The sequence below is a fragment of the Sander vitreus genome, chromosome 17 (assembly GCF_031162955.1).
Source record: "Sander vitreus isolate 19-12246 chromosome 17, sanVit1, whole genome shotgun sequence".
Taxonomy (NCBI): domain Eukaryota; kingdom Metazoa; phylum Chordata; class Actinopteri; order Perciformes; family Percidae; genus Sander; species Sander vitreus.
Window position 1 is genome coordinate 23381077 of NC_135871.1, and position 14630 is coordinate 23395706.

A 14630-nucleotide genomic window follows, 5' to 3' on the forward strand; every position below is an offset into this window, starting at 1 on the left:
GAGTTTAGTGGACTGGATATGAAGTATAAAGGTCACTGTGATATTAATATACAAATACTAATAAAGTTTATTCATGCAACGATTAGTTTCCAGATTATACTACCTGAAATCCAGGCTTCCAACAGAAAAAAGAAACAAAACAAACTAAAACAATCATAGCCTACTTGTTGTCTAGCATATTTTTTACGCCATCGTTCTGTGTGAGTTTGCAGGTGTGTGTGTGTGTGTGTGTGTGTGTGTGTGTGTGTGTGTGTGTGTGTGTGTGTGTGAGAGACACACTGGTGACAGCACATGGAGGGTTATGAGGGACCAACTGGTGTTATGCCATCTCTGTGCCATGAAACAGATGAGAAACTGAGAGATGCAGCACAGTCTGTCACAAACTGGGGTCAGCAGTTCAACGCATTAGGGTGAAAAAGGTGGAGGCAAATTCAAGTGGCTGAAACTTAAGCAGTAACATTTTGCTAACACACATTACACAGTAAAGAGAAAGACTGAAGGAATTGATTGCCACACCAAAAAACTCAGATCTAGACCAACTTGAAGCCAACTTTGCCCCACACACATTACTATGTAGTGACAATTACATTGTACATACAATCTGACATCTTAAAAATTGTTATATCCAAAAACTTAAAAAATAAATAAATAGGAAGCACTGTTTATTTTCAGAATAAATCTTATGGGCCTTAGAAAAAAGCTAGAGTTTAAAAGTATATTGCAAAATGTCAGAATTATACCTCCTTCAAAAGAAAAACTAACCTTTTTAAGTTGATCTGTGTTTTAAGCCCCCAACAGGATTAGGCAATGGTTATGGTTATGGTTATGGTTAGGGTTAAGGTTAGGGTGAGGTGCCTTGAAGTCAACGGTCGCAGTATTGCTTGGAAGGAGACGCTGGGGGCTTAAGACACCATCGAGCCCTTTTTAACTTGACATTTTAAAAATGTGAGCCTCTCAAGGGTATTATAAAATGTCTTTCACAAAAGGGTACAGTATGACGTTGAGTACAATTCTCTAAAGCTACACTGTGAAAATGACCTTCACATGTACATGTTTCAGGCATTTCCCTGCATATAAAATAAACTAAAGGTTTAAAATGTTTTAAAATTAAAATTGCATACATAAAACACACACCATCCCCTTTGATTACTGCCTCTTAAATGTGCCCAGTACAGTATTTATTATTAAATATATACATTGTTGACTTTGTGCACCGCCGTTTCAAAAAGCTCTGCTTACATCATGTGTATTTGTATGGCAGTATCATTTTCACCTCAGTGTCTGCCATGCTGGCACAGATGTCTCAGTTAAAGACCACTGGGTCTGTGCCTGCTGCTACTCAACAAATTTGTCTGTCAAAGTCGTCTTGGGAAGGCAAGTTGGCCAACTGAGAAGTCATTAAATAGAAAAATGAGAGAGAACAGAAAAAATGTCTGAAGCTCTTCACAGTAAAAATGATTGAAAAGGAGGAGAAAAACCATGACAGTGAAAGAGAAAACCTTGAAAGGAGAGATAGGCTGACACAAACTAATTAACAGCGGGAACAGGGAGGAAGCTGTCTCCTCACTTAACAGTTCTCCCATGTCCACAGGAAAAAACACTCAGCTTCCTCCATTTCCTATGTTTAAGCCACAATCGGCAAGTCTTTGCTGCACTCTTACCCACCGCTTTAATTCATTTTGATGCCATGGCACAATAGAACGCATATGGAGTCAAAAAAAAACATATGGAGCCACAGAAAAGTAAAACGTTTTTGCCATGTTGCTCCATATGGATTTTGACCTTTTTATGTTTCTTGAAAGACAGCCCACTTCTGTCTTCTGTGGCAGAGTGACTTAGCAGACCTTTTCCTGAGTTGTTGCGGGCAATTTAGTTTGACAGGAAAACACAACAGCTAACAACACATTGTATTGGTTTAGCTGCACAAGTCTGTTATTGAATATCACAAAATTCTCCTTCTATTCTTAGATTTCTCACTCCTGTTCTGGCAGTGTTTGTGTGAAGGGTTTGTTGAAAATGATCTGAGCTCTCACAAAGTCACAATGTCTTTCAAGTCTTTCACAACTATATTGGGACAGCATTAGAGTTTTTGTTTTTGGACTCATAGGGATGTGAGAATTTTAAAAACAATGCTATTAGATATGTCTGAGTTATAAACTCACTTAAGTCAAGCTTTTTACCATTTAGAATTTGAAACCAAAATTTCACCTTAAATCTCAGTGTAGCTACAATACTAGTGCAGACTAGTTTCTTCATGTCCTAAAATATTTCAGGAAGATATGATCTGTGCATGTAGTGACATGCACCCTGAAAACTGCTTGTCATGTATCATAACACTTGGTGTAAAGTGAAACATCCAACACAAAACACAAGAGGGTAGTTAAAAATCTGTCAAATCTAATGTTCGATATCTTTAACAACAAAAGAGACAAAAATAACTATAAATACAGTAATTATTGAGACGTTAATAGAGACGTACAAGCTCCAGGAGGCCAACAACTAGCCTACCTTTAACCACTAGGGAGAGTGGTTGGCACAACTGTTCTACAGCTATGTTTGTTCAGATATCTGTCTAATGTGTCATTTTCCCTGTGTAAATACAGATCTGATATAAACTGGATCAGTTGTATATGTGTGGTTAAGCACTTGCTTTAACTGTGGTGCTCTGTTAGATTTGATACCATCTCAAGGAAGAGAGGGTGACATTTTCTCTGACTGTCTGACCCAGGACTGATCTTGGTTACTATCCTGAGGCCTGGAGACAGCTGTAGAGCAAGGCTGCCAAAGGGAGCAGCTATCATTGGTAACCTCCTGTAGCATTAATAATGGCAGTGGTGCCTTTGCAGCAAGGGGATCATCCAGACTCTATCAACAGGTTTAAAGGCCTGTCAATGCCCCAAAGGAAAATACATAGTTAAAGCAAGTTCACATCCACTGAGACCCTGTGTGCAGTGGAGATTGATTTGTTTGCTGAGTTTGACGGGGTTTTTAGATCTATTTTTTTCAGTGCTTTAATTAAATTAAGATTAGAGAGAGTAAGACATGTACAGAAAACAGGAAAGATAAGGACCAAGAGGGAACAAGAGAACAGAAGAGATTGTAACAATGTGAAGCACCAAAGTAACACTGGATGATGGGATTCATAAATCAAATTTGTATATTCAAAAATGGATAGCCAGTTTCTCAGATGTGACGTTTAAGTTAAGATCAAATGTGTCTTTCATGAGTATAGACCTCATTTGATTGAATTTTAACTAATCAGTTTGGAAGTTTCCTTCAAACAATATTTGTATCTTACCCACTACTGAAAACTCAGTAGTAAAAAGACACCCTTCAGTTTGAGCCAGGCTGTGGGAAAGTATTTTGACTTAAATAAAGCTGCCTAATGTCACCTGTGCAGTGTGTGATAAAAAAATTAGAAACTAGAATGCGATACAGTATCAAAATCAACTAATATAGGGCAGAACGATGCAGGAAATATCATGTTTGCTTAAAATATTAGGTTGGAATATGTCTGGAAATGTTCTCAAAATCAAGATCCATGAAACTGGCAATGCACTCTAATTACACCAGTTAACTTTAAATGTATAACCACTAAAGCTAAACTAAGATGGTGAACATGGTGAACATTGTAAACATTACAGCTGCTTAACATCAGCATGCTAGCATTGTCATTGAGAGCATGTTAGCATGCTGACATTAGCATTTAGCACCTATTAAAAGAGATATTATGTGTCTCTAATTTAGTACACAACAAGAAACCATTTCACAAAAAAATTGTTCACAGCATTTGTTTTTCTTGTCTGTATCTGTTATATACAAGCAAGCATGGGTCCCTTCTGTGTTGCAAAGTATTTGTCATTCATTCAACACTGTGGATTTAGGACACATCTCAATGTAGCTATGCAGGCTGTTTATCCAGGGCTTGTAAAAGTATTTATCCTAAAGTCTCCATGATGACAGCCTAGAATGTATCCAGATCCAGAGGAGCCGTCCAGATACACAGCAGCCTCAGCAGTTAAAGACTAATCAGCACCAAAGTCAATCCACTCATTGTCTACATCATTAATTTTCATCAGAACAAGAGTGGACTGTCCTATCATGGAATGTCTCATCCCTGAGATTTGAGAGTCTGGCTGTAACCCTACTAAAGCTTACTAATGACCTTAATGCTGTAAAGCCAGATATGAAACAGTGCCATTTGGACTTTCTGAATGTTACCTTTCCCTTGGTCTGCAGACGAGCATGCAAAGCAGCAGAGGGGTATCCTATTTTTGGAGGGGCTATCAGCACACCCAGTGACATAGGTCTGAGTGACAGGACAAGTGTTGGGTTGGACCCTCCCCTCGCTCGTTTGGGGCAGGCATTCCTCAGTGTAAGCAGACACAGACCCCCCTCCCATCATATTTCTCTATGCTAGGCTATGATGGTTGGCCCACTCTGGGTATGGGTGGGTGCACAGAAGTGTGTGTTTGCATGTGTGTGTGTGTTCAGGTGTGAGCGTCGGCCTACAGCTAGAGCTAGACTCAGAGAGAAGTCGGCGTCCGGACAGTGTGGCAGGCAAAGTGCACGTCAGAGCTCTCTGAGGGGGCCCTGACCACTAACCATGGGGCAAATGCACTGAGGGCCCCCAAGACAAAATATAAAAGCCAAAGAGGAGCTGAAAATAACCAAGACAAAGAAGAAACGCTTAAAGAGACAGAGAGAGCAGAACAATGGTTGCAGAGGAAGTGATAATTACATTATCCGGTGGCGCGCCGTGGGGCTTTCGTCTCCAGGGAGGCGTGGAACATCAGAAACCGCTACAGGTGGCTAAGGTAAGGCGGGTCACTCAGCAGGTTTGACAGAAGCAGTTGTTTCATGGTTTACTGAGTGGAAGGGAACAAAACTGTGTTAGATTCAACAGCCTCAGTAAAGAGAAGTGAAACATCAGCTGGGATATATTAGGCGGAGATTTAAGGAGCTGTGAACAAAGTTGAAATGGAATATTGGCTGCCATGCATGTTGGTTTGGGGCCTGAATATGAGTCATCATCTTGTTTGAGAACAGTCACAAAACAACGCACCAATGATTGATTGGGTGAACTTAAAACTTCAAGTTCAGCTGGGAATATAGGGCGAGCTTGTTGCATATCTTCCACTGAATGCTGCTTCTCCTATTAAAGTTCTAGTGAAATTAAAGTGATAATGACCAGAAAATCTGATCTTTTCTACATTGGTTACTTTCTGACAAATAACTGGTGCTGTTCTTCGGTAGTGCTTTAAGCGGTTACATGTGCGCATTATAGCAGAGATTTTTTGTACATTAAGGTAAACGTTTTATAAACTGTTAACTTATCTTTATTGTGAGGAGCTTATGGATACTACACACCCTATACCCATGACCGTGAGCTGATTTGCGCTATTCAACAAGCATATTTCCACTACATCATCATTTTTGTAAGAATCTCAAATCACACCAGCAATGCTTGGTCATGTTTGAGTTGGCAGGTTACCTAACATCAAACACTGTTGTACCATGAGGCAAACTACATAAGTGAGCAATGAATGTCATGAAAGTGATCTAGTTCAGTTCTTGACATCCCTGTGGTTCAGGCCAGACTCAAGCCACATTGGTGTCTCTGATATAAAATATAAAAAATGATATTGCTTTGTGAGAATTACAGACTACTTTTATATCTAAATATACAAAGAAGTTCACTGAAATGATTGTGTAGAGGAAATATTTAACCTTATAACACTTTCACTGCCCTAAAGAATTTAATGTGCACATTTGGCCCCAGTGAAGCAGTCCAGATTTGAATCTTGATCTCAGATGTAAGACTCAGATGTAAGCCAAATGGGAAAATACTATAAATGATTATTTTGGCTTGCAAGCAACAATAAATAGTACATATGCTAATAGCTATAGCTAAGGTTTAGTACACCTGCAGACATGTTATACATGCAATACATGTACACACATGACACATACAGTACATGCACACTTTCAATAATTGTTGACTGCGCAGAAGTCCTTTTCTAGGTGGCTATTTTTGGTTTGGTTTTTGGGGTCAGCCAAAGGTATGTGTTTCAGCTCAGTACTCAAAAATTACCCTGATACACTATTTTTATATCAGTATCTTGCTGCTTGGAGATAAATCGATAGATAGATAAACCTATGACTTCTTTTCTTTCACGTTCAAAGGAAATCCTGATTGCTGCCTCTATTGTATTCCATATTGTTTCTGTTCAGGCACCATGAGCTGTGAATAAATGACCAGGAGGAACAAAAGCAACTAACCTTTGTTATCTATATACCTCATACATATCTAAGACAAGTTGTATTTTCCATTATGTACCTCTCTATAACACACAATTATGTTGAAATGAAGGTTAATTAGGTTAAGTAATACATTGGCACAACAATTCTCATTGGGTAAAGGAAATGTTTCTGCTTACAGACCTCACAAAATCTTTATGGCAAAACCTGTCTTACAAAGATTTTCCCTTTGCCGGACAAACGGGAATCTTTACTGGCTAAGATGGTAGTTTTGGTTTGCTTATCAGAAATAAAATGTGCTATGGGCCATACACCAAGGCAGTATTTATCATTAGGAATGTTAATCCAACATGTAGTTGATTTATCCAAATGTGGAAGTATGTAGCCACAGGACACCAAATCACCTTAATGGCGGTGGACAACAGCTGCTTCTGTCTGACCATACAAAACAGAGTGCTCCTTCACCCCTGAATGTAGGAAGGTGTAATCTTGTCAGGTCTCATACTATACTGTCCCTAACAGGTGGAGTAGTTTGGGGCTTCATTGAAAGAGCTGGTGTGTCAGTGCTGGGTTTGTGCCTGTGGGTATGCATGCACGCGTTTTTGTATCCGTGGTGTGTGTGTGTGTGTGTGTGTGTGTGTGTGTGTGTGTGTGTGTGCATGTGTGTGTGTGTGTGTGTGTGTGTGTGTGTGTGTGTGTGTGTGTGTGTGTGTGTGTGTGTGTGCGCGCATGAAAGGGTATTATAACTGTTATGACTAGCAACCACAAGGGACTGACTGAATGAATAACTGACATCCTGTACCACAAGCAGCACAGGCCACTTTGAAAGGCTTAGCTAAATGTGGATGTGGGATTTCATTACAGGCAAACCAGAATAGCTGGAAAGAAAACTGACTTTGTGAACCAAAGTTCTACAACGTCAAACTAAGACGACGTAGTGACGTCTTAAGTCAACCAAGTTACATTCAATATTACATATTAATATAACAATACATGGCAGTGCCCTCACAATTCTATCGACACTGCAGTCATTGTCTTTGAACATTTTCAAACATCTGCTTTAAACTTATTATGGGACATGTTGACCTGAGGCTATTCAGGTTGGGCATAATGCCATGGTCCTGACAGACCTCGGGCACAAATAGCAAAGCTCCAAATGAAAATGGCTGCTGGCTGACATTTCCCTGTTTAAGTGTGTATGAGTGCCCCACTCAAGCTGCAATATGTGGCATACATATGTCCGCAGCAAGATCAAGCTGTCAGGACAAAATCTGCTCTCTGCCAGTCACTATCACAAACCAAGACAAGACACCAGCATAGCTCTGTCAGGCTTTTGTTTTCTATCCCTGCAGTCATAAAATTCAAAAATAACAATTCTAAGGGAACTAATAAAATAGCAGGAAAAAACGAGTGCTGATGTTTGTACCAATTGGCTTTATATTCTCTTTTAGGTATCTACAGTACACCACGTCTCTTCAAACCAAAGGTAGACCTGAGAATTGAGACCTGGCCTTAAGTTCCAAGTCATATTTGATATAAAATCAAATAAATAAAAACGATATACATATACATATGCCCTTCATTGAATTGTCAGCATTCAGATGTAAAATATTTGCATTTCTTGGACTTAATCTTGCCCTCAAGGCCTTAAGACTTGACTTGAGTTGTGCCCTTGAGACATAATGGAGACTTGGATGTCTCCTGAAGAACTTGACAGTTGTCTTGGATGTTCCCCCTTCAAAATAGATTAGCTTCATACCAAAAATATGTTATCATATAACCCATCAAAACTCAACATTGGTGTAACTTTACGTTGTCTATGTGAGTGTTTTAATTTTGCCTTTCTTTACTGGTGCAGGTGCGTAAACGCAGCAAGGCATGTAGGGCTGGGCTTAGGGAGGCTGATGAACTGGTGTCCATCAACGAACAGCCATGTGGAACGCTATCCCATGCCCAGGCCATGGAATTTATCGACAGCTCCCCTGGGATATTACACATCCGGGTTAAAAGGTCAGAGAAACAAAATAATGATACTGTTACTATTGATAAACCATCATCAACCCATTATAATTATAAAATATATAATGCACAAGTCAAAGACTCAAGTCTGACACAGGACATGCACTATTTACAATGTGTTTGATACTACTGTATATTATACAGATTTTGGAAATTTGATTCTAATATCACATCCAACGGCCCTCATTTGAGCCTTTTAATATTTTAAACCCTCCACTGTTTGCAGGGTGCCTGCTGGCTTTCAGTCTGTGGTGCTTGTGACCCGTGCCCCATCTCCCCGTATAGACAAAGAGTACCGTGCTGCTCTGCGTGCCATGTCACCCAACCACTCCCACCACGCACCTGTCCGTGAAGTCCACCGTAGCCACTCCTCGATAACCAGTGGATTGACATCTCCACCTGGTAGTGAGGCTTACTACGGCGAAACTGACAGTGATGCAGATGTGGCAGGCTATGAGAGGCAGCGCCGGCAGAAACGCCGCAGCCCCAGCAACTCCAACCCAGGAAAACCAACAGGACGAGAATCCCCTGAAGGTGGGGAGACTTCAGAGATGAGTGGCTATGACAGCGCTCCAGATGCACATGTTTACCCTAGTTTATTGGATAAACGTGGGGGAGATGGAGATGGAGGAGGGGGGCTACCAGGGGTGGCACGGAGGGAGGTGATTTATCAGCCTCCTGGACCAGGAATGTGGTCCTCCCAGACATCCACTGAGACCTCCTCCATCATCTCCTCAGCAGATGACCAGGGGCCACGGGATGGAGGTCAAGAGGAGGATAGTGGCTTTCTAGAGTCAACTAATGTGCCACTGGTATCCCCTGAGAGGGCAAAGGAGGCCATGATGCTGAGCTCCCGCAGCCAGTTTGTACCCATGGTGGGTCCTTTGAATAAACCCCTTGACGAGGAGCTTACAACAACCTACATGGAAAAGGCCAAACAAGCCAGTAAGTACAGCTGAGGGAGAACAATGACAGATATCCTGTGCTTCACATGGGTTCTCCACACTTATGTACACATTCCAACCTCATAATTCACTGGTTGGTTCAAAAGTCATAAAACTTTTTTAAACCCTACAAACACATACATGTCATTAGATTGTTAAGTCCCATAGCAGATAGAGATTCCTCATATTTTAATCTTTTTCTCAAGGATGCTCTTTTTGATAATGTTTTTTAATGTTATTTTCTGTGTATTATTTCTATGGAAGAAAAGTTATCATATAATTTTAAATGTCAGTGTGATATTGACCTTTTTAGGCAGAGATCGTACTGTATGTACAGTATACTTGCTTTTGTTGAAGCTGAATGCAAATATGCCCCCGAACCTACTAGAGAAAAACCTAGATATTTGCAGAAGGTTCAATAGTAAGTTGAAGTCTTCACACCTTGAACACTAATAATAATGCTACCTACACTACCTTCTTTGTTCAAACATTTCATCTCTAAACCAAACCTCCATAAGAGTCAACTGTTGGTTTAAAACAGCCATGTAGACAGTTCAAACAGATAACTGTATCATCAAACAGTAGACTTAATTTTGTACAAACCCATCCCTATTTGAAAATATGTATTTACAATAATCATTCTACAGATAGACAGGCGAGTTTTAAACCAATACTAGTTAAGCCAATTGATGCCTGATAATATAAATTGATACCAACATTTTTTATAGTACCAATCTGAATGTTTTTGAGTACTTAATCTTTATGTTGATGTGAATTTTAGTTTATTTATTCACAACTTTGAAGAGAGAGAAAACAACAGACACAGAGTACTGACTACAACTTGTCATTCTGTCCATCAGAGCTGGGCTATTTGAAGTCAATAGGCTAGTTGAATAAATTTACTCTTGTAAATCCCCCTTGCCATTACTGAGTGCAGGTTTAACATTATAATGTCCTACTACCCTGTCCTAGACAAATTAAGAACTCTCTTCACGTGGCAGTGCATATTAGGGTAACAAAATTAATTAATCTGCTTAATACTATAACAGGTTAAAGAATATGTTGTGGCTAGCCTTTGAAGTTCTCCTTCCAGTCACCTACAACATGTAACTTTCCACTAGCTTGCAGATATTTCTAGTTAAGTTAGATGTCATGTGACTAATAATGTGCAAATGTATCCTTCACCCCAGCTAATGTGAGAAGCTGAAGGCTTGCCTGGAATTTTTCCTGGAAGTGCTTCTGTGGCAAGTTAAGAGATGGATGCCTGTTGAAGGCATGGCGATCAGAACAGGTTTAGATGTTCATGTCAGAGTCCGTTCTTGGTTTAAAGGTTAAATCTGTAAATTCAGAATTCTCTGACCTTACTGTAGTACTTATCTCATGCTATTGTGCAACTGTTCCTAATAGCTATTGCTTTAACACCCTGCAGAACTGAACCGAGGGGATACTCCGCAAGACAAGCATGTAAAGGAAGCCAAAACCAAGTGTCGAACAATTGCGTCCCTACTGACTGATGCTCCCAACCCTCACTCTAAGGGGGTGCTGATGTTCAAGAAAAGGCGGCAGCGCTCCAAAAAGTACACCCTTACCAGTTTTGGTAGTGTGGATGAGGACAGGTGTCAGGACTCACAAGAGGAGGATGGGGTATTCCCTGGCAGTGAATCAGAGTTTGATGAGGATGGCTTCTCTGCCGTTCCTGACCCAACTTGGGATAGTGACTACTTGGATATGCTGGAGAAGAGGGCAACTGCAGGCACTGAAGGTCGTGGGGATGGGGCAGAGGATGCTCCAAGTCCAGGGTTAAGTGACATCACAGGCAAGGGTGCCCAGTTGTTTGAGCAGCAAAGAAAGAGGGCTGCTGAGCATGCCAAGAAGGTAGAGGCGGCACAACCTCAAGCTCCTCCACAGTCTCAAGTCCAGGGGCAGGTTCAGATGTATCAGTTGCAACCAGAGATACAACCACAGATGCAGCCAAACCTCCAGCCTCAGCCTCAGCAGATGATACCATCTGGCACTATAGCACAGCAAGAGCTGTCCCAGGCTCCAGGTCCAGTTGCAGCCTATGGAATGTCTAATGGGGACCTATCCTACTCTGCAGTTAGTACAGCTAGCATGAAAATGACACCTCCACCTGTGACACCCAAACCAGCCACTGCCTCAGTGACTGTTCTGACCAGACCTGTACCACCAGCTGAAACACCATTACCAGAACTACCTGCTAGTAATGTTCTCAACAGAACGGCACGTCCTTTCACTCCTGGCTTCATCAGCATGCGAGCTGCGACAGCACCTGTAACGTTTCGACCATCTGTCACAAAGACGAGCCAGCGTCCTGCCTCAGCAGCTGTTGTGCAACTACCATTCTCCACTGCCTCTGAACTAGCCATGAATACTACATCAATAACATCCCCACCATCATTTGTACCTCAAGGTCCCTTGGCCCCAACACCAGAAGCTCCTGTTACCTATTACCCTCCAGTCGTCTCTACCTCTGTAGAGAAAATGCAGTCATCACCACCAATAAATACTGTTCACCAGGCTCCAGTTGTAGCTGTGCCCCCAGTGTCTATGCCCTCAGTGCTCCTGGCTGTACAAGCACCAATGGCTCCAGCCCCAGCTCCTCCTGTATCCCAAATTCTTTCTTCACCTAACCCAGTTGCCCCAATGCCTCCACTTCAAGTGCCATTTTCTCAACCACATCCACCTCACTTTTCTATGGCACCTGTAGCTACAGTGTCAGTGGTCTCTCAGCCAGAAGCTGTAGCTCCAACCCCTGTTCCTGGTCCAACAGGTCGCACAGGGATCTTAATTGATGCTCGACGGCGAAGTGGAAAACCCAAACCTATGTTCAATTTACCAGATGTCAAGAAGAACTCCCCCAATCCCGATCTATTGTGTATGGTGCAGAACCTGGATGAAAGGTCCACCCGACACAAATATGGCCAACCACCGTCTGAGGCTATCTATGATGATGCAGAGGAGGAGAGGAGTGGTGAGACCAGCATGGTGAGGGCGCCTCCTCCAGTGGCACCCAAGCCTCGGGTCATCCATGAGGCCCCACAGTTTCTTCAAGCAGGAGGTAAGGGGGCACAGCTGTTTGCCCGCAGACAGAGCCGCATGGGTATGTATGTAGTGGATACCCCACCCGAGACTCCTTACCAGCAGGAAGTGGCCTCGCATAGTGCAGCCCAGCTCCTTGACTCCACTTCAAACCCTTCCCTTGTCTCTCAGTGGAAATACTCCCCAAATGTCCGTGCTCCTCCACCAATTGGGTACAACCCACTTCTGGCCCCCTCTATCCCTACAGGGCCTCAGAGGAATACAGGCAAGCCAGAAAGCAGGGGTAGAGGAGTCTCCCAAAGAGAGGGCATCAAAGCTCTGGATTTCATGAGAAGGCAGCCCTACCAGCTCAACTCTGCTATGTTCAACTATGGTGGCAGTACTGCTAATCTTTCAGCCATGCCTTCTTATCAGGCCCAGAGGCAGCAACATGGTGACTACACAACAGCAACAATGGTGGGCAGCTCATTAACCTCACCTAGGCAGATCCCCATCAAAACAGCCCGTGTCTTCGAGGTCAAGCGATTCTCCACACCCACACCTATGTCAGCTCCCACTCTAGCTCCAAAGGTCATAGCCCCTCGCTCGGCCACTACCCTTGGAGAACGTTTGACTCATTCTGGCATGATGTCCCCACCTCCTGCTCCTTTCACTCCAACCCCGGCTCCTCACTTGACACCAGCACCAGTCAATGCCCCAACACCAGCTTTACCTCCCTCCCAACCAGCTGGACTGCCCAGCCTCCCAAAATTCTCTGCCGCCCCTATTCCACAGCATGTGCCCCCTGCAGTCTCTACCCCTTACACTCCGGTATCATACACCACTGGGCTACAGGCAGCCAAGCAGTTCCAGAGCGCCCCTGAGCTTAGTATCCTTGCCTCTTTGCCCCCACTCAAGTCCGACCCAGTTCAGGCACCCAAACCACGTTTTGTTGCCACCAAGAGAGGTGTCCAGCCCCATGTTTGGAGGCCAGGGGCAATGTGAACACCAGTAAATCTATCACTACCACACATGGACATCTTCATGTACTATTCATTAAGTGCTGAAATTAATGAATCAATTAACAATTTTGTTAATTTGTTTATTGTTTAAGTAAAAAATGCCAAATATCCATTGGTTCCAGTTTCTCAAATTTGAAGATATTCTGTTTTTTTCTTTTTACATCATTGTTAATTGAATGTATTTGGGTTTTGGGTGGGGCTTAGGCTTTAAAAAAATTGTGATGGGCAATTATCTTAATCAATTTATTTATGAATTAAAAGAAAGTGACAGCCCTACATCCATTAATTTAAGCCTCAAATTGAGCTGTAAACATAAAGTGATGAAGAAACAAAGTAATTCAGTATAAAGTTGAAATCCAGAAGCCATTCAAGTTTTTGAAAAATGTTACAACGTGAATAATGGTAAGAAATCATAAAAAATCTACTTATTGTTAAAAAATGCTGCTCATATTTATTTTGCTGCCAACTCATTTACTCACACATTTATCTGAGTGACAATAATAATAATAGTACACTAGCACATACTGTATGCTGTATAGTCCACCATATGCCTGTCCTGGGGGAGGTTTGTGTAAGGCTTCTGGAGATCCCTTTCTACTTATTTAGCAGAAATATCATCTAATCAGAGCCTGTACTGAAATATTCTTTGAAACTTGAAATGTCTGAAAGATGTCGAAAATGAATAGTCGCAGTTTGGATCATAGGATTAAATGACTGAAGAAATATGTTTTAGTATGTTGACAGGTGGACGATCATAAAGCAACAGCAGGCTTATATCTTTTATCTATCTTTGAACATTTAACTCTGTTATTTAGTACTTGTCCTACTAAATGATGTGCACGAAATGTTTTTACCCTCCTCTGTTTGTGGCATTGACAAGAAGAAGCCCATGATGACCTAGTCTCCTTGTCCAGGGATTTAAATGAAGCATGATGAAAATTTTAAAATGTTTTTAAAAGTCTCTGCTCACCTTGGTTCTTTATGTGAAGACAAGGTCTGCTCTGCAAGTGTTAGTGAGGTTGTGCCAAATACCTCTGCTCACTATAGCCATAGAGAAATGCTATCTTTTTAGCATGGGTCACATTCAACAAGTGCTCGGGCTGTCACTGAATGTACACTTGTCACTGGATATCACAGCTTTCATTAGGCACACCGGACATCCTTATAATATCAGTGTGATCTCTCCAGATCTGTAAATTCCTAACTTTTATTAAACAAATAACACAGATGAAGGAATGTGTATTTGGTTTTGTTTAATTGTGATTTAATCTAATGGAGTGCAAGGGAAGTTGACTGATTAAGAGGCACCAGAATTTATGAAAGGATTCAAGAAATATGAGGGGCT

General features: G+C 41.8%; 1 protein-coding gene across 1 annotated transcript; it reads left to right on the forward strand.

Annotated features, from left to right (window-relative positions):
* The first annotated feature begins 4686 nt into the window (after positions 1-4686).
* synpo2la (synaptopodin 2-like a) lies at positions 4687-13287 on the forward strand. Its single transcript, XM_078273436.1, has 4 exons — positions 4687-4817; positions 8120-8271; positions 8507-9225; positions 10654-13287. Exons 1-4 carry the CDS (start codon positions 4716-4718, stop codon positions 13266-13268), a joined length of 3588 nt encoding a protein of 1195 aa, XP_078129562.1. The 5' UTR covers positions 4687-4715; the 3' UTR covers positions 13269-13287.
* The last annotated feature ends 1343 nt before the right edge of the window (positions 13288-14630 follow it).

What these genes read in the sequence shown, in the direction of transcription:
- synpo2la (XM_078273436.1), top strand. Translation starts at nt 4,716, where the DNA reads ATGGTTGCAGAGGAAGTGATAATTACATTATCCGGTGGCGCGCCGTGG. An exon ending in AACCGCTACAGGTGGCTAAG is followed by an intron (nt 4,818 to 8,119) that starts GTAAGGCGGGTC and finishes TTACTGGTGCAG; the next exon opens with GTGCGTAAACGCAGCAAGGC. An exon ending in TTACACATCCGGGTTAAAAG is followed by an intron (nt 8,272 to 8,506) that starts GTCAGAGAAACA and finishes CACTGTTTGCAG; the next exon opens with GGTGCCTGCTGGCTTTCAGT.